Source organism: Choloepus didactylus, chromosome 3, assembly GCF_015220235.1.
Source record: "Choloepus didactylus isolate mChoDid1 chromosome 3, mChoDid1.pri, whole genome shotgun sequence".
Lineage (NCBI taxonomy): Eukaryota > Metazoa > Chordata > Mammalia > Pilosa > Megalonychidae > Choloepus > Choloepus didactylus.
Window position 1 is genome coordinate 26,479,521 of NC_051309.1, and position 26,817 is coordinate 26,506,337.

At 47.1% G+C, this 26,817-nt stretch overlaps 1 protein-coding gene and 1 pseudogene across 2 annotated transcripts in view; one reads left to right on the plus strand and one right to left on the minus strand.

Annotated features, from left to right (window-relative positions):
* The window catches only part of LOC119530224, a 42,633-nt pseudogene extending 29,377 nt beyond the window's left edge, over positions 1-13,256 (minus strand).
* SLC34A2 (solute carrier family 34 member 2) overlaps positions 9,798-26,817 on the plus strand; it is a 30,885-nt gene continuing 13,865 nt past the window's right edge. The window contains exons 1-5 of one of the 2 annotated variants that reach the window (XM_037829525.1): positions 9,798-9,825; positions 20,376-20,487; positions 20,585-20,719; positions 24,045-24,173; positions 25,703-25,846. In XM_037829525.1, the coding sequence (XP_037685453.1) occupies positions 20,379-20,487; positions 20,585-20,719; positions 24,045-24,173; positions 25,703-25,846 (517 nt within the window). In that variant the 5' untranslated portion in view covers positions 9,798-9,825; positions 20,376-20,378. Of the gene's footprint in view, positions 9,826-20,375; positions 20,488-20,584; positions 20,720-24,044; positions 24,174-24,197; positions 25,450-25,702; positions 25,847-26,817 lie in introns of those variants that run through there. The other variant, XM_037829526.1, reaches the window with a different exon arrangement.

Below are 26,817 nucleotides of genomic sequence, written 5' to 3' on the forward strand. Positions count from 1 at the left end.
CCTCCATTCAACATTTTTGACCTGAAGAAAATGATAATTTCATACAGTTCAGCCTAAGATGTAGCACTTGTTTCTGTCTTGCCTTGTCTTAATTCCCTACATTTATTTTCCCTTTGCCTCTTCTTTCTCACTTATTTTTGAATTGATTTTATTTTGTCTATTTGTAAGCTGCCTTCAATCCTTTTTTAGGAGCAGCACACAAACAGACAGAAAATAAAATCACCCATCATCCCACTACCAGACATGACTACTGTGAACATTTTTGTGTATTTCTTTCTAGTATTTTTCTCCGCATATTTACATACCTCTTAAAGCAAGACTGAAAACAGCCTATAATTATGCCAATCTGTGCTCTGTTGCTTAGCATTTCTCCATTTAAACCTGTTCTTTGAGTTGAAGTCTGGTACTTTCCCATGACTACGTAACACAGGACTTGGCATTTTTTAATTCTGTCAGTGGGCTGGACGGAACAATCTAAAATGATCAGTGCAGCCTCCGGCCCTCAGAAAAGGCTTCTAATGACCGCAGAAGTTCAAAAGTGGTTTTGTTCAGGTGTTATTTTTGGAGCCACTTTTTCAGGCTTTTTTGATGCAATCCACTTTATGTCTCCTTTTTTTTTTGCCACAGCGGCAGCCAGGAAAGAGCGTCATGGACAGATGCCCTGCGTTCTGCACATTTAACTCATGTCTGTCTGAGCTACTGCATGCTGGCTCCTTGCCCTTGGGGTTGGGCCTTGAGCGAGCAGACCCAGAACACAGCTGCCTCCTCGAGGCCCAGCCTTGGCAGTGGGGGGCCACGTGGGCAGCACCCGTCATCCCCACCTCCATTCTATCTTCAGTGACTGTCAGCTTCTTTCTGTTGGAAAATTTGGAATGAACAGGGCAGGGCCAGGGCTTTTTCCACAGGTCTGGATTCTTTGGTTTTCCCAGGCCTGGTGACTCAGAGGGTGGGGCACTGAGCCCAGGAAGAGAAATGAGATCCTGAGCTCCTGGGTCTCCTCTCGTTTCGGCACAACTATCTCCAGGAATGAGCATCAAACCTTCCCTCTCTGGAGCCTCTCTCTGCCACTTCTACTTTGTAAAGAATGCCAGCCCCATTGATTTAATTAGGAGACCAGCAGGAAGAAGCTCCAGAAAGCCCAGAGGACAAACCACAAGTGATGGTAGAAAGGGCAATGGCTGGGGTCTGGGTACTCCAAGAATATAGTCAATGTCAAAGGATGGAAACTGGCAACCTGGAGCTTAATTGGCCCACAGACATGCTATGTTGGTATTTTTAATTATAAATCTCATATAAATCTCAGATATCTGGTTTCTCCAGAAGATTCCAAAGATCTGGCAGCATCAGACCATGTCTTTCATGCAGCGTCTCGGACTGAGCAGTGGCCAGCCCTAGACAGGGCAAACCCTTGCCGGATGACGTACACAGGTCCACCCCTCTATGCCTGCCTGACTCCCCCCATGTTTGTTCCCCACCTAGAGCCTGCGGGTGTTGCAGAGTGTGACGCACTCTGCGCTGACCCCTTTGTTTGCTGATCTGCTCAACAGGACTGATGGAGTGAGCTGGTGCTCCAGAAGCCATCAGTACCTCTGAAGATAAGCCGTTTCCGTCTCCTGCCTCCTGGTGGGTCTCTCCCCCCTCCCCCCTCCTCCCCAGCAAGAGTAGGGACATTTGGGGAAGTCGAGTCCCTCTCAGGGTGCTGGATTTCTAGGAAATAGATCATTTAAGAAGGAAACAGTATGAGAGGACACTTGGTTTTGTGGGCAAGACGTCTAAAAGTCTTCCCCGTTAGGTGTTAAAAGGTGAGCAGGATAACATAGGCCGTGGGTCCCTGCAGGAAGCATTGGAGGAAGGGGGAGGGCAGTGTCATCCTGGTGGGGGCTGTGCCACCCTGACATGAGCTCCAGGTGGGGCCTGTACCAACCCCCTGCCCCATCTCTGGGGTGTATTCCTTCTAGATGTGTCATGTGCATGACAATAGGAACCAAAGGGTGGAGCTTGTGTTTGCCTAAAGGTTATTTTAAATTTACTATGCATTCCACAGCTTTTCAGCTAAGCCGAAGGAACACAGATGCCTTTAAATGCACTTCTCAGCCTTGTCAATGCACAAACACATATTTGATTGGAGTTATCAATGCGGCCCAAATATGTGTATGCATAACTATTGTTACATGAATACAGCCCAAATCTTTATCATTTTGATTGCATATATTTATGTAATGCTTGATAATTACAAAGCCCTTTCTTTATTTTACTAAATTTTCATCACCTGTGGGTTATGTAAGGCTGGTCTCAATGTTGTCCCCAGTTAACAGAAAACCAAAGCTCAGAGAGCTGAAGTGACTTGGCCAAGCTATTAAGTGGCAGAACTCAATGGATGGTTGGGTGGATTAAATTTTTAAGTCTTTTTCTCTGATTCCAAAATTAGTGTGTGTAGCTATCTACAATCTGTATAAATAAATAATCCAAACAGTAATGAAATATTAAATCTCACCCTCAGATTGTCCCTGTTACAGTTAGTCTATATCTTCCAGTCTTTTTTCTACCCATGTAAAACATGCGGCTGTTTTTCACTCTTGCAATGGTACCACTGGCTCATAATGAGCTTGACATAAGGATTTTATTATTTATTTATGAAATGGTAAATATATCAGTTAGGTTATGCTATGGCATTACAAATATATTTCAGTGTCAAAGAAGTGGTGAAGTGAGTTTGAAGTTGTTATACTTAATTTCTATTATTCCTAATTGTTTGCCACTATAAACATTACATTCAGAAATATCTAATTAACAAAATACTTTTGGGTGAAGCCTATTAGGTACTCTAGGAGCTAAAGCAAAGTGGAAGATCACTGTTAAGCAATATTACCACATTGCCAACACTGACCTTTTTTTTTTTTTTTTTTTTTTTGCCATAGCTCTATCAACATTGGGTTTTATGACTTTTTTTTTTTTTAATTTTTTTAAAATTTTTTTGGTAATTTAACCAACACAGCCTTGCATATGATATGAATACGACATGTCCTGAGGGCCGTTAGGGAGAGCTTTCTGTGCAGACAGGGTGCTTGAGAATCACTCACATCTCTTCTTTTTGCATTTTCTTCTCAGGCCTGGTGGGCCCCAACTTAGCAGAGAACAGAAGGCAGATTCAGGCCACCTGGGTGGCTTTCAGACTTGAGTTCAGAACTGTGAGCTCCTCCTCAACTTTTAAATTGTTTTTATTATTTAATTTACTCATTGTTACCAATTAACTTTAAATACTGTGATACAAAGTTATAGTGCCTGGTACCTGACTCTTACTGGAAAGTTAAATCCCCAGGGATAAAACATTTAAGTTGAAAGTAAAAAAGCAAACTATTCTCATCTTTAGGGATGAGCGAGAGCTCCTGGATATGGTTTCCTTTCTGAGTGAAGAAGGTCGGTGGCCTAGCAGTAGCTGGCTGGGGCCATGGTGTACAGCATCCCATTTTAACCTCTTGCTGCCATTTGCACGCACAGAGTGTCGGGGCCGTTGGGAGCCCCTTAGCCACGAGGCCGGTGCAACCTCCGGGGCAGCCATCGCCATCACAGATGCCTTGCCACTGGCTGGGGAGTTTGTTTGGGGAAGTCAGGGACCCATTTATTACTGTGAGATTCAGGGAGCAATTTGGACCCCAAATTCCAATCCCTCAACCCAGAAAAAAACATTTCTTCAGAAGTCTGTTTAATTGGAGAGAAGGTCACCCAAGTTTGAGGAGAGTAGAATTCATATGTTCCTTCATGTCTTTATTGGGCAAAATGTTTGAGCTCCAACTGTGTGCCAAGCTCTCTTCTGATTCCTGGGGATAAAGCAGTAGGCAAGAATGACACATTCCTCTTTTGAAGAACTTTTGCTTTAGTGGGGGGAGGGGGGGACACACTATAAACACACACACATGCATACACACAATAATTTCAGAGAGTGACTTAAGCAGTATGAAGGAAATAAAAATAGGGTAACATTGGCTGGGAGCAGGGAAATGCTCACTGAAGGTCTCTGTTGGGCCTGAATGATAAGGAGAAGGGTCCTTGTGCAAATCCAGGGGAGAATGCTCCAAGCAGAGGGCATGGCAGTAGCAAAGGCCCTGGGGTAGAAGTGAGTGTTGGAGGCAGAAAGACAAGAGAAGAAGGGCTGGGAGGTGATGCCGAGGAGCAAGGCAGGGTCCAGAACATGGAGTTTGAGGCCGGGGAAGATGTCTGGGGCTTGTCCTCTGACAGATGGGGAGCCACTGGTAGGTTTTTGGCAGGCAAATGAAAATGGACTGTAGGGGGCAAGGGTGAAAGCACACAGGAGGAAACTGAGGCAGGTCCACCCTGTGGGCCCTGGGAAGGCAGGGAATGGAGTGGAGGTTACCCACCCATGCCTGGAAGGGAAGCCACTGACCAGGCTACGAGGCCCGGAGAGTTGATTGGAACCACACTGGTTACCCAAGGCCCTGTGTGTGGCACTAGCTTGTTGTTCTTATTCCTGTTTTGGTTTGCCATCTTAAAGCACTGAGTTTAGTGCCAATGGCCTCAACTATTTAGGATCTAGGCCAATAGCATGCTTAGTAAGTAAGAAAAGTTTCCTGATTACTCAAAGTAGACGTTATTAAGTCTAGGCAGTAAAACATATACCTAAGTAGATCATCAGACCCTTTCAGGCTCACATAGTCCTGCTTTACACGCAGTTTTAACGACTGTGTTAGTTGAGTGGGTAAATGATGTGACTGGTTTTCTTAATCCACAACAGAATAGAAATAACAAAATAATGAAAATGATGATGTAGATTTAGTGTTGTGATGACTCAAACTTACTATGAATGGCTTAACTGCCAGCACTGCATCAAGGAAAGAGGCAGAAAAATTATTTAAACACACACATACAGACATGAAAGTTTTAAAAGCATAGCTCTCTGAGCCTATTTTGGATAGGAAAAAACAACAGCTCTGAGAAATATAAGGAATTATGGGATACTCATTAGATGTTATAAAATGATCACAGGTCATCAGAAGGTTCAGTTAAACGCACTTTGCTCCCAGCAGGAAAGTGTGTGTGTCTTCTGTTGTAACAGTTTTTCACAAAATTGGTTAAATATTTTTTATGGCGCTCTAAAAAGGCTCAGCTAAATCTGGAGAGTTTACCTGTAGGATACTCTAATTTTCAGGTGGTAACATTAGAGAGAGACAGCATAGCTTTTAGGTGAAGGCACAGATGCTGGAGCCAGACCGCCTGGATTTAAATCCTGGCTCTGCCACTCGCTGTGTGACATCAGGCAAGACAATTAACCTCTCTGTGCCTTGGTTTGCTCATCAATAAAATGGGGATGATAAACTTACCCCCTAAGATTGCTTGAAGATTAAATGAGTCAATTTGAGAAGAACACTTAGAACAATGTCTGGCACAGAACAAGCAATATATAAGTGTAAGCTATGCTGATGATTATGGTAAACATTTATGTGATAGAGCCAGTAAGTGGTGGAGCCAGGATACAAATTCTGTTGTATAACCCAGAATTTATGCTCTTCACCACATCCCCTTATGCCATAAATTTTTAAAAAAACCCTTAATTGTAAAATAATAATAGAAAAAAAGTACATAGAAGTAAGTACAGCTCAAGGATTTATCACAAAACACTACCACCAAGAAGGAGCCCCCAAGGCCCCTCTCAATCCTACTCCTTCTTCCCCAACACCATCTGACTTCTATGGTAGTTTTGCCCTTGCTTCTTTTCTTCATAGTTTTACCACTTAAGCATGCATTCCTGAACACTGATTTAGTTTTAGTTGGTTTGGGAATTTCATACAAATGGAATCATCCAGTATGGACTCTTTTGTGTTTGGCTTCTCTGGCTTACCATTATGTATGTGAGTTTGCTCCGTTTAGTTCTATGCAGCAATAAATCATTCATTTTCATTGCTGTATGTTACTTGATCACTTTTGACCCACAAAAATGGCAATTTCATAATAGCATTCCATTGTATGAGTGTTCTATAATTAATTTCCCATTCTATTAATGGAAATGGTCATTTGCGTTATTTCTAGGGTTGTGCTACTTTGGATATTCTTGAGTATTCCTTTTGGTGAACATTATGTACACATTTCCATTGGACACATGAGAGAACATGGTGGCTCATGGGGAATGCATGTTTCATGGTTGCTGCCAAACTATTTTTCTAAATTGGTTGTACCCGTTCAAACCAGCAGTGTTCCAGAGTTCCCAGTCCTCATCCTTTCCAAAATTTGGCATTGCCACTATTGATCTTTTCAAGTCTAGCCACCTTTGTGGGTGTCTAGTGGTCTCTCGTGGTTTAAATTCATTGCTTATTGGCAATTTATCCTTGTTTGTGAATTGCCTGTTCTAAGCTCTTGACCATTTTTCTATTGTTTTATTATTATTGTTATTGCTATTATTATTGATATGTAGGTTTTCTTTACATATTCTAGGAATAAGCTCTTGATCAGTTTATGTGTTTCTGATCTCTGTTCCCACTCTGGTTTGTCTTTTCACTCTCTTAAAAGTGTCTTTGATGGACAGACATTTTTTAATTTTAATATATTTGTGCACATCAGTCTTCTCCTGTATGGTTAATGCATCTTATATCCTATTTGCTCTAAAAAGTCTCTCCCTACCCTGGGTTTATGAAAATATTTGCTCATATTGTCTTCTACAAGTTTAATCATTTTGCTTTTTATAGTGACATAAAAATCGATTTTTCCTGAAATTGATTTTGCATATGGTTTGAGGTGGGGACTCAAGTTTTACTTGTTCCCACTGGGATGTCCATTTATTGCTAAGATTATCTTTACCCTGTTGCTCTGCAGTGATAACTTTTGTTGTAAATCAAGTGTCCGTACATGTTTCTGACTTCTCTGTTCTATCCCATTCCACTCACCTTTAGTCCTTTGAGCAACCAAATACCTCTTTGAGGAAAACTTTGCGGATTATGACAAAATGTGGGTGAAACAAGTAATGTCACCCTGGGCTAAGATCTTAACTCTGCCACCTACTAGTCCTGTGACCTTTGGGGTAAATTATCTAACTTCTTTTGGCTACTGTTTCCTTGCCTTTTAATAGGAATAATATCTAGTTCATAGTGGTGGTTTAACATAAAGGATTAAAAGGCTTAATATATGTAAAATGCTTAGAACAGTGCCTACACATGGTAAGCATTCAGTGATATGGTTTGCAATCTTTAACCTGCAATACTAGCGGAGTTGATGTGACACTTTTTATATATCAAATTTATTCCAGTTAGTATCAATAATCATACAGTTTGGAGTAAAAATGTCAGTGGGTTTGATCAGGGTGCTCCCCAGGCCCCACTGGGATGTTGCCTAACATACAGCATCTTACTTTCTAGAAGTGAAAAATTCTATATTCTGAAACACATCTAGCCTCAGGGGCTCAGTAAGGGAATGTGGACCTGTATTTGCTCAGGGCTTTGTAGCCTTGGGCAAGATTCTTATGACCTCTGGGTGGCCCTCAGTGTCTACATTAGTGATTCCATTTAGTCCAATCAATTCCACGTTATAGGAAGGAGAACAATAGGCACAAAAAAAGTGGGCTAAAGTGAGCTGGAAAAATGAAAAGATACATTTGAAAGTATTTTAGAAGCATGCATGTAAACATACAGGCTCTCTGGGTACTAAATGGTAGTAGCATTTCCTATCTGAGATAGAAAAATGATAGGAAAATATCCTTCAGCAAACCCTTTTCCCCAAAGGGAAAGATAAGACTCCCCCCCACCCCCCCACCCCCCCCACACACCCCTTTCCTCATGTTTTGTACAAAAAGTAGTACCAAAAACTATAATCAACAATCAGACAGAAACCACGCCTGATCTACCCTGAGAGCCATATACCTTTAAAAAAGGAAAAAAAGAGTCACCCGGACTGAACCCGTATTTTGTCTTTTCAGTTGGAACATAAAAGGGAGATCATCTTTTTTCTTTCTGAGCTTTTGCAATTTAAGTCTCTCTGCATTAGCTCCTTGTTGGACTGACGAAAGGCGATGTGAATGCGATTAGATCCCTGCCCCACATCAAAGCCCACATTCGCCGGGGGAGGCTCATCAGAATAAATGTCCAATTAAGTCCTGCTCCCCAAGAACCCCGTAACAGGTCTGCACCCGGGGCTGGAAGCAGAACTGATCTCGATGAACACATGCCAGTGGATTCCTGTCACCAGGCCACCTGTGGACTTTGCTTCAGAAGGCACTCAGTGGAAAGGTCTCCCAAGGTTGGCTTTTAAGTCCCGCACCCACTGGGCCAAACCATCATCCTGGTAAGAGCAGTCCACCTGACTTGATTTCTGATATGCCCACTGGCCCTTGGGCTGATGTGAACACAACTGCACACAGGTTCCAGAGGCTGTGGTGATGACCCCAGACCTCCAAGTTTCCTGAAGTGTCTACTCAAGGCTTCCCACCCATCTTATCCCAACCCCTGCTCCCCGTGAAGCTACATGCCTGCCACTGTTCTGAGTGCTTTACATATTGTACCTTATTTTCCTCTAGCAAATAGAGACCATTACTACCATTTTACACACCAGCAAATGGAGACAAGGGATGCAGGGGGCAGGACAGGAATTGATTCAGGCAGTTCAACACCAGAGTCAGTGTGCTTTCACCACTGACTTCTCAGCTTGAGAGAGAGCCTGGCCATGTGGGTTCCTGGAAGCAGCTCTCCTGATTTCTTCTCCCCATGCAGGGGAGTGAGCTCCTAACTTTGGAAGGAAACCCAGCCTAGTTCCAATGGGGCACTTCCACCTATTAGCTGTGAACAGCATGGCAACTACTAAGCTCTCTAGGCCTCACTGTCCCCAGTGTAAATCCAGCACAGTGCTGCAGAGGGAAGGGCCAGAGCTTTTGGAGTAAGACCCAGGTTTGATCCGGCTCAGCTCATCTTGAGTAATCCTGTGTCATGCTCCTAACCCCACTAACCTCAGCTGCAAAAGGGACACTAAGCCCCAGGGAAGACTTTTTTTTTTGCGTGGATCAGAGACCTCCCACTAGTGCCCAGCACATAACTGGGTAGCTGTTACTAGCGTGGAGAGGGCTTTCCCTGGGACAGACTTCCACCTAGCATGGAGAAGGGATATGTGGAGACTTAGGGCACACACAGGGCAGTGAAATAAGGGGCTTTGGTCTGCGGAGGCAGCAGTTCTCAGGGCCAGCAACCTCTTTCCCCCCGGCTCAGCCCCGCCAATCCAGCCCTTTTCCAGTTGTCCTGGAGTCTCTAAACTCCAGGCTCCAAGTCCAGGCTCCCAGGGGCAGAAAGCACCCCCAAAGACTGATAAGGTCGAACAATCCTGGCTTTGTTTCCAGTTGTCTTCTCTCTGTGTATCTCAACCTCCCCGGGCTCTTTGGCCTCAAGAGGAGCCAGCCTAGAAGAAGCAGGTTCTTGGGGCTTAGGAGAAAGAAGAGGACGGGGAGCCCTGCGAACCCCGCATTCGCCGGGATCTTCTGCGGCCGGGGGCGCAGGGCGGGGAGGGCGCGCGGCGGCAGCGGGGGGCCGGGGCGCGCGGGCCGCCGACGGGGCGCGGGTCCGTTCGCTGCCGTTCGGCGACGGGGACCGGCCGAGGCTCTTCTCCGGCAACCCGGCCGCCTGCCCGGCCTGGGCGCAGCGGGCGAGGTCGCGATGGGCTCGTCCGGCCGGCAGGTAGGCAGCACCCCGGCGGCGGCGGCGGCCGTCCGTCCTGGAATGTGCGAGGGACGTGATGACAGCAGCTGCCGGCCCCTTTGCGCAACACCTTGGCTATATATACCCGGGCGCCGCGCTCTACCTGGGTGCCTCCTTCAGCCCTTTACCTGCGAAGGGAGCGCTGGTGAGTACCGCCGCCGGGCCCAGGCAGCCTCCTTCTCTCTCTTCCTCTCTTTACAGAAACTTAAACGACTCGAATTCTTTTAGATATCTCCCTGGATGAAGACCTCAAGGAGCCGGCCTGACTTGGAGCTGCAGAAGAGGAAATAAAAACCCTTTCCAAATTTTTCCAATTTTCTTTTTCTTCCGAATGTTACTGCTACTGCTATGGTTATTACTGCTGTTACTCCACTATTACTACAAGTACTGCTGATCTCCGGTGTTATTGATCAGCCACACTGGGGGGTGCTGGAACTGTAGAGGTTTTGAGAGTCGTGGTTTGGGGACGCTGGTGTAAAGGAACGGGGCTCTCTTCTTGGATAGAAACTAGTCTGTGACCCAAAGGCAGGTAGGTCCAGCAAGCGCCTCAGCCTCAGTTTCTCACTCTTTACAAGAAGAGGAATGGGGCCGTCTCCCAGGGTGCCGCTGGGGCTGAAATTCCTGGTTTGTGTGGCTGCCTGGTGAGGTGACACCACCCCCTGCCCCTGGTGTGTGACTTCCATGAGCCGCAGTGCTTGTTTGCAGTCATTCACCTGAGGTGACTCTGAGAGACTATGAGTGACAGCTCTTCTCATCTGGAAAGGTGACCACCTGCCATGTGTTTGTCTTTCAACTGTCATGGGAGAAAAGGGCCCACAGTTTTCAGAGCAGGCAGGGGGAATGGGAAGTGGCTTACAAGGAAATGCACCCAGTGTGGTTGGGTTGGAGGCCGGGGGTGGGGCGCCTACTCAGGCTGGAGATGGGGAGAAATGTTTATATGGAGTTAATTCATTCTTCAGATTCCAGGGACAGATGCCTTTCAGGAATAGCTCATGCTGAGGTGAGAGTTTGAATCTCTTGTTTTCCTGGGTGAGGAGGCAGCTTTCCTCAAACTTGTTGATTCCGTGGAGGCAGCTGGTGGAGTTTGTCACTTGGAATCCCTTCTCCCTTCCTGTACAGGTTCACCAAGAGGTTTCTTTGTTAGCAGGACTTGCTCCAGGCCTTGTTTTTCTTTCTTTCTTTTTGTTTTCCCTTTTCCCTGTGATGGCAGTTCTTTAACCTGTTCCGTGTTGGGTATTCTTGGAAGAGTTCTGCCTCCAAGAGCAGCCATTGTTTCAGATCGTTCAGCGTTTAAATCTGTTTCCTAGTGCCAACCAACCAGCTGATAATGATCTTGTCTCTATTTTTGAAACTTTGGGAACTGGTGGCAAGACGGGCATGCTTTGTAAAAGGTTTGGATGCTAAACAAATTGTCTCCCCACGCCCACCCCAAATCGCTCAACCATCTCATTGCAGCAGTTCCCCAGTGATGCGAGGACAGGGTCTGGGTGATTGCAACAGGGATAAGAAAAATGCAAAAAGAGGGTTGTGAAAAGATAACAAGATGTTTCAAATGTTTACATTTACAAATTAACTCTTTAACATAATACTATGCCTAATAATTGATACAGTTACAGGCTAAGTGCAGGGTTGAGTTTTAAATATAAATACAAATTTAAAGTGTGCTGTGAGGGTTTGGTAAGGGGGCCCAAGTTCAAGGTGATAGGACAAATGTCTTTTTAAATATCCTATTAGTGCCTCTCATCAGAAGTCTAAACTGGAGCCATTCTTCAATGTGACGCCCAGGCCAATCGTTCTCTTGTCTCCTCTGCCCCTAACAGCCCCACTCCCATGACCACCAAGTGCATGAGGATTATTTTTCCTTGTGCTGAAGAAAAGTAGCCATCACCCTCTCGGGAGTTTTGAAATCTTGGCCATACTTTCAAAAGTACAAAAAAGTGTTTCTTCAGCATGTTGATAGCATGGCCCTTTGAGTCAGATCACCTGAGGTTAAATCAGTTAATCTGTGTAAAGGCCTTAGAACAGCACCTGGTACAAAGTAAGCTCTCAATTAATATTTATTGGCTGGCCACTATGTGCCAGGCACTGTTCTAAGTGTTGGGAACACTGTGTTCAACCTCCCTGCCCTTGTGGAGGTCAGCACCTGGGTCTGGGTCTCCCCACAGGCCCACCTGCCCCATGCAGCAGCCGCCTCTCTCCCCCTCCTCGCTCCCACCATGCTGTGGCCTGCTCCTTTTCTGAGCACAGGCTGCCCCAGCACAGGCCCTGGTTGGAGAGGCTCAAACAATCTTGCTTGAGCAGCCAGCTTAGTACAGGAGCCAAGAAGTCTCCTCTCCTTGGCCTGCCAGAGAGGATGAATGCCGAGTTCCTCTTGGCATTGGGTCCTCGGGTGGATATAGGAAGTTGAGGGTTAACAGCACAGCCAGTTTGCTTGTCGGGACCTGTAGTAGGAAGCAAGGGCGCAGATAGATGAGTGATCCCTAGGGGTTTGGAGGTCTCATAAGAGCCACTAACCTCTTCCCTGCACAGAAATTGAAGACACAGGTATTATAACCAAACTGCCAAGAAAAATGGGTGTGTCTTTCCTTACTTCTCTCTGCTTCTTTTGGGCAAGCAGCAAGCTGGAGTGTAGCCTTGGGAAAAGGAACAGCAGGGCAACAGCTGCAACAGGGGTCTGGGGAAGGGAGAAAGGCTTTGAAGGGTCCAAAGTTTCCTGGGACCCCTGGTGGGACCCAAAGCCCTCCTTCCTGGGGAAGCAGGTCTGAGACAAGCCTGATCTGCCACATCCCTTGGAACGGTGACCTCAGATTCGTGCTACATCCCCTGTCTGACCACTCGGTACTGCTTGCCCTGCTCAGCTGTGTTCCCTTGTCACTGTGGCATTCTTGGCCAGCATTTCCAGCCATCTGAAGGAGCAGGCAGGGGTTAAGCTCTGCAAATGGGAACGTCAACACCCCAAACCCTCACTGAGCCTGGGCCTGAGGCCCCTGAGCACTCTGATACTTTGATAGGGGCTAAGGATTCCTCTTCTTTCTGTCTTGGCCCCAGTGGTCCTGGCATCAAATCCTGATTCCACCCCTAGTTAGCTGTGGGACTTCAGGAGAGTTTCTTAAGTTTTCTGTGTCTTGGTTTCTTTACCTGTAAACTAGAAAGAAGAACCCCTTCCTTGTTGTGAGACTTAATGAGGCCACAAAAGCTTCATAAGGCACTCCCTGTCATAAAACAAACATTAGCTCCTTTCTCTCGGGTGCTTTCGGTTCATTTGTTGTACAGATATTTACCAAGGGACTGTTGTGTGTCTGGCACTAGGGCAAAACTTGATCGTTCATGATGCAGTTCATTCCTCATTTCATGAATTTCTGAGTGTTTACTCTGTGCTGGGCACAGTGCTAAGGGCTTCACCTATACATAGTAATCAATCAATCCTCCCAAAGCCTCTGAGGGAGATGGTGTTGTCCCCATTTTTGATATTATGAAACCATGGCTCAGAGAGGTTTAGCAACTCCAGTCAGGGTCACACAGCGAGTCTCCAGAGCCAGTCTGCACCTACCAGGCAGGTCTCTCTCTTGCTGCCATGGGCTAGCTCTGGGGTATTAGCAGAAGTGGCAACTCCAGGGGCTGGGAGGATCCCCTGAATGGTGACATGTCATGGAGCTGACCATTAGGAGTTGGTTCCAGGTCCTCCCTTCCCTCCAGGTCTATGGGGTCGACCTGAATAGAGATCCAGGGCTTTGCTGGCCAGGAGGGCCAGTGAACGGAGCCTGTGTGCCCACGCCAGGGCCCTTCTCTCTTCTTCCCTCTCCTGAGTTGCTGGGTTCCGTACATTACCCTGCTTTCCACTTCCCAGGAGGAGCAGCTCAAGCTGTGGGAGTGGAGAGGGTGAGGAGGGGCAGGGTTGCAGTTTCCAAGAGCCCTGGGCTGCTCAGTTGGCTGGTTGTCCTGGCTGCATGCTCCATGATGGCCGGTGCCAGGGTGTGGGGTCCTCTGCTTCTTCCCCTATATCTAGCACAAGGAGCACCCAACAAATGATGGTGGAGTCAATGAATGCATGAGAAAATCGAGTGCTAAGTGTGGGAAAATAATTGCTTCATCGAGGAAGTGTTAGTAAGGAGGAAACGGGCTTGTGACAAATGATGGCACTTGGAGGAGGGAAAGCAAGGCTTCCAGGAAGGGGGAGCAGATGGTCAATAGAAATTTCCTTTGCTTTTCTGGTAACATCGACCAATATCAAGTGAATATGTGTAAGTGGATGAAGCCAGCACAGACCTCAGAGGAGGTGTCCCTGACATTTTGGCTTGTTGGGTCCCTTGCTAGGGCATCCTATTCCTTTCTGAATGGTTCGATGCAGGTGGTATCTGAATTCTCCTCTTTGCTCTGTACCCATTGCTCATAGTATTATGAAACACTGGACCATGATAGCCTCTGCTTTTGTATTCACTAGAGACTTGCTTATTCAATCCTTGAAAGGAAATGATTTTGACTAGTCACAGATTTCAGGAAGACAGGATTTAATTTAGGTAAATAATCCTTTTTATGCTTTCCATCCTGGGCTGAGAAAAGTTTCCCAAATGGGGCTGCTGCAATATCCATGTGGCACTTCCTCGGGACAATTGCTCCATCCAGTGTATCTTGGCCAACCCAACTTGCATACGATGATTAGGGACACCACCCATTGGTAAGATTCAGCCTTGAGCTGTTTACTCATCTCGATGAGCATGAAATCCAGTGCATTTCTTCAGTACACCCCATGGGTTCATTCCTCCATTCAGAAATGAAAAGTGCCTACTATGCACAGTCTTCTGGACACTGTAAGAAAAAGCATAACAGATGGCTCTTGCCCTGTAAGTTCTTATATTCTAGTTGGGAAGGCAGCAGTGTAAGTGTGCTTAAGAGATGGGAAAATGATCCTAGAGTTCACGAAGATAATAAGAGAAAGAGAGATGGTGAAAGGTTGCAATATTTTTCAAATTTGTCCATTAAAGTGCTTCCAAGAGCAGGAGCATTTGGACATCTGTGGGCAGCCCAAAAGAGCATATTGCAAGCTCAAAAATTATTTTGTGTTCTGCATTTTTTATTGTAAACTTTAACATGTACACATAACAGTGATAACTCTCAAAATATGATTTAACAAGCAGAGAGCAAATTTCAAAGAATGTCATGGGTCACAGATCCAACAACTTAGTTATTTCCATCATTGCGAAATGTAACACATACAGAACGGTGTTAACTTTCAACATACAGCTCAACAAGAAGTTATGTAGGTAATTATAAAAATTGTTATCAGTTACAGCTCCACAGTTACAGTTCTTTCCTTGTTATGCAATATAGGATATATACAGAAAGATTAAGACTTCCAAAGCACAATTCAACGAATAACTATAGAGCAAATTTCAAGGGATATTAAGGATTACAGTTCTACTGTGTCATTTACCTCCTTCCAGCTATTCTAACACCCCAGCATCTGGGTGTTCTGTTTTTTAATTTTAACATAAATCTTGCATTCTATATCATAAGATATCCATGCTTCATTTAGTATGCAGATAGCTGACAATCATGCAAAGATTATCACGTGCCACTGCTATTCTAAGAACTCTTGAAACATAACACATTTATCCTCTTAGCAGTCCTTTGCAGGTATTGTTATTATGCCTATTTTACATATAGGGAAACTGAGGTACAGAGAGGCTAAGGAACTAGCCCAAAGCCACCCAGTAAATGGCAGAGCTGGTACTTGAAGTAGGCTGTTGGAATCTAAAATCCAGTCTCTTAAACCTAGACCGGGGCTTCTCAAGCCCCCAGAGTACATTTGGTAATATCTGGAGACATTTTTGGTTGTCACAACTGGGAGGGGCACTGTGCTTCTAGCATTTAGTGAGGCAGAGACCATGATGCCACTCAACATCCTACAATGCTCAGGACAACCTCTCCCCACTCCACTCCAACAAAGAATTATCTGGTCCCAAATGCCAAGGTTGGGACACCTGCTCTAGATCAGCTTCCTCCATGTAAAAAATATACAGTTAAATATTTAACACTCCCTCTCCCCAAATAAAATCAGTGTTCCAGGAAGAATCATATTTATGTCATAGCTTGACACCCCCTTCCTCTACCCCCCAGCAGGGTCCCAGGGCCTCCTAGATGAGATCCCCCACCTCCTTGACAGGTAGACCTGGGTAAAACTGGCTCTGTCACTCACTTGCTGAGTGACTTTGAAGGAGCTGCTAATCTTCTTGGGCTTCAGGTTTTCTCAGTTGCAAATTCAGGATGATCATATCTTTCTTGCCTAAGGATTGAGTGAGATAATCAAATTCAATCAAGCCCCAGCACAGCATTTATTTGGTGCTGGCCAACCGGTAGTTGTTGTTATTGGAAATCAATGAAAAGATAACACCCTGGTATGTGAGTGGCAGATGAGTCACCCAGGTAGCACATGCTGGGGGCAAGGAGAAGGGCAAGGCCAGAGAGGACTGGAGAACTCAGGCCAAGGGAGATGAGAGAGGACTTGGGCTGAGCCCAAAGGGGCGGACAGAAAGCTGAGAGGAAGGCCTTCTATGGGGGTATCTGCCTGACCAAGAGCACAGAGGAGGACCCTTTGGGAGGGTTCAAGACCCCAATTTTAGGCCAATGTGATGGTTGGAGGGTAGTCATATGGGGAACAGTGGGTGGGTTACACAGCTGGGGAGTCAGATTATATCCATATGACCACAGCTGTAAGTTAGGAAAGTTAACTGGTGGAGAGACTCTGGGGCCCAAACCAGTTAAACAGGCTGCTGCGTTGGGTTGGTCCGGGCGGAGGTGCTGAGGCCCAGGCCAGGGAAGTGGTGGAAGGAACAACAGACAGCCAGGGCCATGAGATGTTTCAAGGTGGAATCAGGAGGTCCTGGGATTCGGGGGCAGTCCGAGATGATGACTTTGGGATTCTAAGAGGATGATGGCAGGAATCACACAGTCAGGAGACTTTCACGTTGGGGAGCCTCTGGGATGATGGGAAAATGATGAATTGGGTTTGGCTTAGGTTGAATTTGAAGCAATGCTGGTGCAAATGGCCCATGAGCATTGGAGACAGGAGACCTAGAAGTCGGAATGCAGGCAGAGGGTTAGAGACCTTCTTTTGTACGGACATCTGGGATGGTGTATCTGCCTCCAGGTCCATCCAGGTCATGGAATCCTCCCTTCTCCCTCCAGGGTTCTGGGTATAGTAGGTGAGTCACCAACCTTCTCCATCAGAGTGTTGAAGCATCTTCTTCATTTGCTTAGTATGGGGCCTTTAATCAGGAGCATCTCGGTTTTTTTTTGCTATTAACACGTGACTCACACATTCCTGCTGCACGATCATCCACATATTTCTACACGTCACACACCAAGATGGGTCTTTATGTGCTCCAGGTCGGGTAGTAATTGAGAGGCAAGCATAGACTCTGGAGTCAGAGAAACTGTCAAATCTTGGCTGCAACCTGCAGCCAAGCTACTTAGCTGTTCTGGATGCTTCGTTTTTCTCATCTATAAAATGGGGATACTGCTCCTTCACAGGGTTACTGAGAGGAGTCATATGGGGCCAATCCATTTAACACATTGCTCTCCAAGCACTTGACAGAAATGGGCTCCTTTAAGCTTCCTAATAACCAATGAGGTAGGGACTGTGATAAACCCATTTCTCTGATGGGAAACTAAGGCATGGAGAGCTCAGGTGACTTGCACAAGGTCACAGATGCCAGAGTCCAGCTCTGGAGTCTGAAACCTCCATGCTGTGTAAAGTGCCCAGCATCATGCCTGACAGAAATTGAGAGTTTCGAAATGATTTTACCCCCAAGGCACCATCGCTAAGGATTTCCTCTATTAGGAGAGTTGGAGAGATAAAGACACTTTAGTTACTGTCACAAAAAGCACACTGGACCAGCCCTTTTGGTTTTTGTTGTTTTTTTTTCTAACCTCTGTCCCTCAAGCTCAGGGCATTCACCCACCATGGAAGCCTTGAGTTGGAGCTGGAGTTTGCCCAGCTCTGCCCCAACTCTCCTGCCCTGGCCCCGGGTTTCTGGCTGCCTCTAACACAGCCCAGAAAGAGCCCCATCCATCAGGGCATAAGAAGAGCAGGCGCCGCCCCACATTTGGCTGTCAGCTGTGGGAAGGCTTTTCATTGAGACCGAGGGAAGATCCAAACCTCTGTGATGGGCACACCAATTCCAGGGGGCAGAAAAGCAGGAGGCAGGGCAAAAAAAGCTGCCCTGCCCAGAGGCACTGGGGAGGCATGCCGAGGGCACCCCCACCCAAGAGCTGCTGTGGGAGAAGTCTCTGGATTCAAATGGACCCAGAGTTCAAGGCTCTACGCCCTGGTACTGTGGGCTGGTTCCTTAACCCCTCAGTGCCTAAGTTCCTCCTGGGTTCAGTGGGGAGAATAACAGCACCTTCCTCCACGAGTGGCTATGAGGTTGTGTAAAGTGCTTGGCACAAATCGACCTCCTGAGAGTCAGCTCTCAATAATTGTTAGCTCTCTGACCGACAGCAAGTTCCCAGCGTCCTACTCAGGAAGCATGACACACTCGTTCAACCCTTATTATCAAGGCCCATTTTGTGCCAGGCACTTGTGCTGGATGCTTACTAAACTGAGATGAAAGACCTGGTCTCCGCCCTCAAGGAGAGATAACCGTGGAAGCCAGTGCCTGCAGGGTGTCCCCTGTGACCCCAGAAGCAAGCTCCCCAAGCCGTAGTTGCACAGGGAAAGTTAGAAAGGGCTTCCTCGGGCTAGCTAAGCAATTTGTGGAAAGCCCTCATCACAGGGACGCAGAGAATCAGCCTGTTTTCGCCTCTAGCTTTACTGATACAAATGACGACACCCATGTTGATGAACCTTTGTGGTGTTTTGAATTGGGCTGCATGTTTTTAAGGAATTTGGAAACTACAGATAGAAATAAAACTTACCCACCATCCCACCTCCCACTCAGAACTCCATGGAATGTTTCGGGGTCTTGTTAAGTTGTTGATCATGTTGCGGATAGGACTAAATAAAGTCCCTTCTATTCACGATTCATCTGAAGTGTTTTCTGTTGTTTTTACTGATGCTTTATAACCTTTTTAATGGTGTGCTATGACACTGCATGAATGTACCATAGTTTATCCAGTAATTTCCCTAAAAATTTTCTTCTCTGTAAATGACAGTGCAGTGCACATCTTTTTGAAAAGCATAAGTCATGGTCTGCATCTCATTCATTCAATCAACAGACATTTATGGGACATTGTCAGTGTGCCAGGCAGAGCTCCAGGCCCCAAGGGAGCAGTGATGAGCACAACAAAGCCCTGTTTTGGGTAGAGCTTGCATTCCAGTAGGCAGATGATAGACCAATGTAAGACAAACAGGAAAGGCGTCAGGCAGACCTAGATTCTGGGAAGTTCGTTCAGCGGCTGAATGAACCCATGGAACAAGGCAGGTATTTCTGATTTTCTGAGACAAAATATTCCTAGGTTCCTAATTCCTAGAAATGAAATTATCAGGTCAAAGGTATATGAAAAACCTAAGGCCCAGGAGACATATTGCCAACTGCTTCTAGAGCATCCAGCATTGCTGGTCTCAACACATCTTCTCCAGCACAGAATTTTACACTTTAAATTTTTGCTAATTTGACAGGTGACACTTATCTCTCATGATTTTCATGTATATATCTTTGATTGCTGAGACTTAGTTTTTTTTTTTTTAAATAAGTATTTTAGCCACGTGTACTTCCTCTTCTGTGAATTGTTCCAGTCTTCTTGGACCACATTGTCTAATATGTTTTGAAAGACAAGGGCTTCAAGAAGTGGATTACCAGGCATGTCAAGAGCTGTATTTCCTCTCCACATAACTAACTGAGAAGGGCTTTGTGGAGAGAATGGGTGATGAGGAAGTCTCTACAGAAGGCTGGAAAGAATGTGATTGTGACAAAGGTCGGTAATCCAAGCAGCATGGCATGGTAATAATTGCTATTTTTCCTGGACACCTGCCCTGTGCCAGACTCTTTCCAGGCATCCTTGTTCATGTCACAACAGCTCTGCTAGTTTCAAAGAATAGTCCCCATTTATCTCCATTTTACGTTTGGGGAAACTGACACTCCGAGGCATAAAATGACTTGCCTGAAAACACAACCAGTGAAAAATGGCACAGCTGGGATTTGAACCAGGTCCAAGGTGACATGCTTTTTACAGAAGACCACAGGGGTAGACAAAGCAGGTGGAATGTCTACGAATGTATTCATGTACATTAACTCCTACACACATCAACCCACTGGATGAGGCAGGCTTATGAGCAGATGTGTAGTTGAACTTGCCTTGATGTAAAAATTGGATGGGGAACCCATTGGAAGATTGTGAGGACTTGGCAAGGTGTAGCTGATGAAGGTGGAGGGGTTTACATCCAGACCAGAGAGACCAAGACAGAAATTAGAGGGTTCAACTAGTTTTATAGCTTTGAAGCTAGAGCAGAAGAATGCTGGAAGAAGTGGTTTGATTTTGTGACAGCCTGGGTGAGGGGTTGAGGAAGGGATACAGAGAAGTAAAATATGGCATGTAAGATCCCAGCTTAGAAAGTATAAATACGATATGCCCCCACTCCCTCTGCACCCCTAAACCAGTAGATCTCCCCATCATAGCCACTGGACTTTGATCTTCTTCTGGAGATTTGTACCTTTTCACTGGCTGCTGCTTTAGGCTCTGTTTTCCCATCCACAGACCATGGCGCCTTGGCCTGAGTTGGAGAATGCCCAGCCAGACTCTAATAAATACATCGAAGGGACCAACAGTCAGCAGTCCACGCCTGCAAAAGGTGAAGTGACCACCAAGAGTAAGTGTGGCTCATTCCGCTGCAGATTCCCCTCTCGGAAGGAAACCCCAGGGGACTTGGTCTGATTCCTGATGGCCTTTGTTGCTTGTCTGGGCAGATGCCTCCGAGGCTCCTATAACCAAGATCGAACTTCTACCATCTTACTCCACCATGGCCCTGATAGAGGAGCCCGCAGAGGCAAGTGACCCCTGGAACGTGCCTGAGCTTCAGGACACAGGGATCAAGTGGTCAGGTAAAAATGAGGCCAACGCATGGCAGCTGGGATGGCAGCGGTGGGGGAGAGACTGCTTGTCAGCTGGCGACCTGCACTACAAGGTCACTGTTCGAGTGTCATCTCCTTTGGGTCATCCTCCTTCCCCTTTTCATTGTTCTCATGCCCTTAGAACAAGGATCCCAGCGGTCTCTGAGGTTTGGAATTCAAGCGCAACGTGATGATTGGGGGATCCTTTGTTCTTTCACTCATTCAACAAAAGTGCCAGGCACTGGGGTTATAACCAAGACAGAGACGACTTTGCTCTTTATTGACTGCAAGCCGCCAGTGTTCTGGGTACTGTTGGATGTGCTGTGGGTACAGCAGTAAACAGCCAAGGTCCATGCTCTCGGAGAGCCCCTTGGCGGGGTGCCTTCACCTATGCATAAGGATCAGGGAAGGCATCTGGAAGAAGTAAAGGGTGAATAGGAGAAGCCAGGTAAAGAGGACAGCATGTGAAAGATGACGTAAGAGAGAGCACAGAAAGACCAGGATGGGATGGAGGGATGGGGGTGGGCTGGAGAGGCTGGGAGGGACATGAAGGAGGGGAAGACAATGGTCTGGCTGCTGAGCCACTTCTGTGTGCCATTCCCAGCTCTAAACCCTTAATCCTCAGCCCAGCCCTAGCTTGTCTGGGGCCCAGGGAGGCAAAGCAAGCTGCTCAAGGCCACACCACCACCTTCTAGGACTGAGTGGGAGCGCCCGGCTCCTCCCACCGTCCATTGCTGTCACAAAGGGGAAGCCAGGGTGGGGAGTAGGGACCAGCCCACACCGGAGCTTTCTGACCACATTAAGGAGTTTGTACTTTATCCTGAGGGCGCAGAGAAGCCGCTGAAGAGTTTTAAGATGGAGACCAAATGATCAGAGTAGTATTTTTGAAAGATGGCTCAGGCTGTGAAGGGGAGAATCTGTTAGAGTGGGAGTGGGACTGAATGAAGCCCTGGGGTGACCCAGGAGAGAAGAGGGGCCATGCCCAAGACCATGGAAGGGGCGTGGATGGAGGGATGGGGGGGGGGGCATGGCAATTGCTTGCGAAGCACTGGTGGAGTCATTCTCTGAGGAATAAGGCAGGTGGGTGTGGATTGGGGGCTGAGGAGGACTCTTTGGGGCGTATTGGTTATGAAGTCCCCAAGGGGCATCCAAACTGGAATTCCTAGCACACAGGTGGACACGTGTGTCAGAAGCTCTAGCGTGAGATCTGGGCTAACTTAGGTGGGGCTTTGCGAGCATGATCTGCCCACCATAACATGAAGACCACCAAAGATCTAGGGGAAAGTAAACTCCTGACCTGGAAGACAGGTTCTTACTGGTTTTCTCCTTCACCTGGGCTTCTTTCAAGCTCCTTAAAACAACCTTTTCTTGATCCAGTTCTAGCTCACTGGGACAGTGTGGAGAGCAGGAAGTCACAGGGAGGCAGACTGGGACTTAGAATAAAAATAAACTTTCTAACAGTTGAAAAGTACAATAGAGAAACAGGATAGTGCCTCAATTGGTGATAAGATTCTTCTCTCAGGAACAGTTTAAGTGGAACCCAACAGGCCAGCTCTGAGGGGTTACACTAACAACATCAAAAGTCCCTTCTGAGTCTAAACTGTTAGCCTTTAATGGAAACTACAAAGCATGCTTGGACCTAAAACTTAGGAATTATTAGAAGACAGTGTCACATGGTTGCAAGCCTAGATTTGTGAGTCAAGACTGGGCTCAAATCCCAGGTCCTCCCCTTACCATCTGAGGGGCCATGGGTGAGTGACTGAGCTTGTTTCCCCATCTTCAAAGGATAGCAGTAGCATCTGCCTCAGAGGACAGTTATAAAGATTCAAGGAGGGAATGCTTGTAGTGTGGTGCCTGGAAGTTGTTCACTCAAAATTCATCAAGTCCCAACTATCTTCTGGCCTGTTCCATGCACCAGTAAGATGGCTGTGACTAAGATAGACAAGTCCCTGCTTCCATGGAGTTTGTTTCAGAGATTGCTATGAAGAAAATCGAAATAGGTTATTGGAATGGAGTGTCACCAGCAGCAAAGATTTCTCTGAGGAGTTGACATTGGGTGGAGACCTGTGGTGAAGAGGAGGAAAGAGGGGTTTAGCAGGAAATGTTGGTGCAGGAACCTTGAGGTTTGGCAGGAAGGTAAGCTTGATGTGTCTTTTGGAATAGCAAGAAGGTTGGGAGGCGATAAAGAGCAGATCCTGTTCACATTAACCTTTTCTCAAAGGCCTTGGCCACTTTGCTTCTCATTACCTCCCAGGGCTTCTCTTTGAGGGGGCAGAGGTGGTCCCAGATGTTGGGGTGAGTGCCAGGAGGTATATCTGAAGGTTGCAGGGCCACACCTTCTAGTGATTGAGCTGAGCTGTGAGGCCATTAGCTCTCGCTGTCACCATCACAGACATCAAGCCTCAGGGACACCTCAGTCACACATCATGCCCTACAAGGCATGTGAACTTGCACCTGGTCAGGGCACCTGTGCGGGCATCCAGGGAAGATATAATTCGGCAGATGAATATATGTCCGGAACAGCCAGGGTGCAAGCAAATGCTGTGTTTCTTTTCCAGGTGCAGGGTATAAGGTCTTCTGCGGATCAGGCAGAGTTAGAAAGGAAGGGAGTTAAGAAGCAAGAGAGGAAGGAGGGAGTTAGGAAGGTGGGGAGCTAGGAGGGAGGGGAGCTAGGAGTGGGAGAAGTTCATCCCTCATATTCTGTGCTCCTAATCAGAAAGAGGTGGGTGTGAAAACAAGACAGGAGATCCCGAGACAGAACCTAGAGGGAGAAGATGGGAGGATGCTAAGGGGGCAAGGGGTACAGAGAAGGCAATGAGAACCAACACAGGGCTTTAAAATGAGTGGGGAAAACAGCAGTGAATGACAGAGCATCTCAGGGATGGAGGAGGGCCAGAGACCCTCCAAAAATTGAGTTTGTGTTGGCTACCATGAAGCCACATTCTAGAAAATGCCCTGTGCTGTTCCAAAGATGCTTGGGAGAGCCATTATCTCTGACCCAGCACTTAGCAGGCAGCAAGCGCTCTTCTCTGCCACACTTGATGGCCGTGTGGTCTGGCTGAGTATGGAGCTTAGTTTGCTTCTTCCATGCCCCAGACCAGGCTGAACACCTTGTCCCAAATGCAAATCTAGGTTTTCAACTAAATGGATCATGCAATGACTGCTTTGAAAACAGCAGCCATGGATAATGCATCTTATCTTGGGACCTCCCTAGACACAAGACCAGCTCTGACTGGGAGGGGAGGGGAAGGAGTTCTGAGCTCACTGCCAAGCATCTCAGTGTTTCAGACACTAACAACCTGGAACATTTTTTCAGAGAGAGACACCAAAGGGAAGATTCTCTGCATCTTGCAAGGGATTGCAAAATTCATCCTCCTTCTGGGATTTCTCTACTTGTTCGTGTGCTCCTTGGATGTCCTCAGCAGTGCTTTCCAGCTGGTTGGAGGTATGGAGGAAAGGTTATTTTAAAAGGTCAGAGGCCTGGGGGTAAGGGATTTTACCATTGGACCTGGCCCAACTCGGCCAGCCCTCTCCAGTTGCACGATCCTGGAGTGTTTGAGGACAGGAAGCCAGCTCAGGAATAAATCTTGTGAAGTCTATGCCTCCATTTTAAAGAAGAGAAAACTGAGGTCCCCAAAGGGGCTACAACTTGCTGAGGTGAGATAGGCCAGGAGCCAGGGCTGGAGCCAACTCCAAGCTGGTGTGACTCCCAGGCCCTAACAGCCCCATCCTTGTCTTTGTCCACTAACCCCAGGCAGAAGCTGTTTGACTTTGAAAGATGAAGGACTTTCATCTGCTGCACCCCTACTGTTTTGGGGCCTCACCACCCAGCAGCATCATGGGTGCTTCCTTAGAGTGCTCTCTTGGGTTACAGCAACTATGAAATTCAAAGCTGGACCTTCGTGGGGGGGATAGTCAGGAGTCCCCCTGGCTGGGGGTTGGGGTTATCAGGAGGGTGAAATCCCTGTGCACTGGTTACCTTGGTGACCCCAATGGGGGACAACCGTAATCCACCAGGACTTTGAGCCTACCAGGTGCAGGTTCCTTCAAGGGCATTATCTTAACCATTCCTCACCAGAGCCCCCTCCCCCCGCCACCATTTACAGAGGAGAGGGCCAAGGCTCAGAGAGGTCAGTAATGATCCCAAGGGTGCATAGCAGGATTCAAATGCAGATCTGGATGATGTTAAAGACCATGGTTTCCTGTGCCCATTGGCACCTCTCTTCAAAGCCCATCTTTGGGACTTGGAGAATTGGGCAGAGGGATGCTTTTCGGGGAATGTGGCAGGGGTGGACATCACTTCTGGGCCTCCTGGCCCATGGCAGCATCAGTGAGGGTCTTGGCTCTCCGATGAGCTCTGTCCCTGAGTAACTTTGACCTCAGGGAAGTCACACCCCTTCTCTGGTCCTCAGTGTTCTGTATAAAATAAGAGGAACAGACTCATTGGGCTCAGTACCTTAAAGTTCTGAAATATTCTATTATGGATGTAGGTTGGGGATAGGGGTGGGAAGGGGAGAATCAGAAGACCCACTTCTGGAAGATGAATTGTCTCCTGAGTTGCGATGACATCCCAGAGACACAGAAGAGGAAGCAGGGAATCAAGAAGCTCCCTGGCATCTACCAGGTCAAGTAGAGAGTTGACGCCAAGTTCATGTTCAAAGAGAAGAGCTTGCTGCAGAGGGAGTTCAAGTGCTCTGGCTGAAGGAAGGGCAGGATGGAGGGTGAAGGAACAGGAGTGGTGGGGATGGTGGTGCGGAGGGAACTGGGTCAGAGAATGTTGGGCGGGACAGCCGCAGACTCGGTCTGCTGCAGCCACAGAGGGCATCGTGGAGAAGACGCACGAGGAAGCAAGAGGCCATAGGTCCCGGGCAGAGCTGAGGCTGGGCCCCCAAACCCCATGGCCAGCCAGCTTTAAGCAGAGACCTCTGTTTGCTCAGCACCCACCTAACCAACCACCGTGGGTTTGTTTTTCAGGAAAGGTGGCCGGGCAGTTCTTCAGTGACAACTCTATAATGTCCAACCCTGTGGCGGGGCTGGTGATTGGGGTGTTGGTGACCGTCTTGGTTCAGAGTTCCAGCACATCCACATCCATCATCGTCAGCATGGTGGCCTCCTCACGTGAGTTCAGGATCCTACGAGCCCAGATTCATCCCAAGCATCTCCTGGTCCATCTGTGGGGCTGGAATTGACACTATGCCCTCGCCTTGTCAACTTTATCTTCCTATCTTCTCCAGCTACAATGTGTTCCACTCTTGAGCCCAGGCAGCCTTTTGTTTTAATGGTTTTCATGCTGAGTCACAGCCTCTGTGCCTGAGGACTCAGCTCTGAATTCTCTAGAACTCTGCTGCCCAGTCCGGTAGCTAATAGCCACATGCGACTATTTTGTTTACTTTTCATTAATTTGCATTTAAAATGCAAAATTCAGTTCCTCAGTGGCACTGGCTACACTTCAAGTGTTCAATAGCTATATGTGGTTAGTGGCTACTGTGTTGGACAGCATGGATATAGAAAGTTCTATTGGACAGCACTGCTCTTGTGCTAGGAATAAGGCATCTCATCACATCGCACACTGGCTTTGTTGCAACCGAGCCTGGGGAGATGGCATTGCAACTTACACCTGCTTGATATTTGCTCCAACACAGTTTGGATAGGCCCGTCTCAGGTAGGCCAGTCTGCATGGATTAATTTTCAGTCATCTTGAATTCTTTGACCTTGGCTGGGCTGTCTCACTGGCCCTTCTTCCTATGGGTGAGTACGTTAAAGTTCTGAGATATTCTATTATGGATGCAGGTTGGGGATAGGGGTGGACTGGGGAGAATCAGAAGACCCACTCCTGGAAGATGAATTGTCTCCTGATTTGCGATGACATCCCAGAGACCCAGAAGAGGAAGCAGGGAGCATTTCCACGGGGCATAGTCCCAAGACCCTCCTTCTTGACTGTTTCCTATTCTTTTCTGAAAATCTTTGGCCAGGCTTCCAGTTGAAGGTGATTTCCTTGATAACCTAAGCAAAACCAGCATTTTGCCCAGAATTAACCAATGTAGTTGTCTGGGCCAGGATAGAGAAAGGGATTACTTCCACATGTCAGA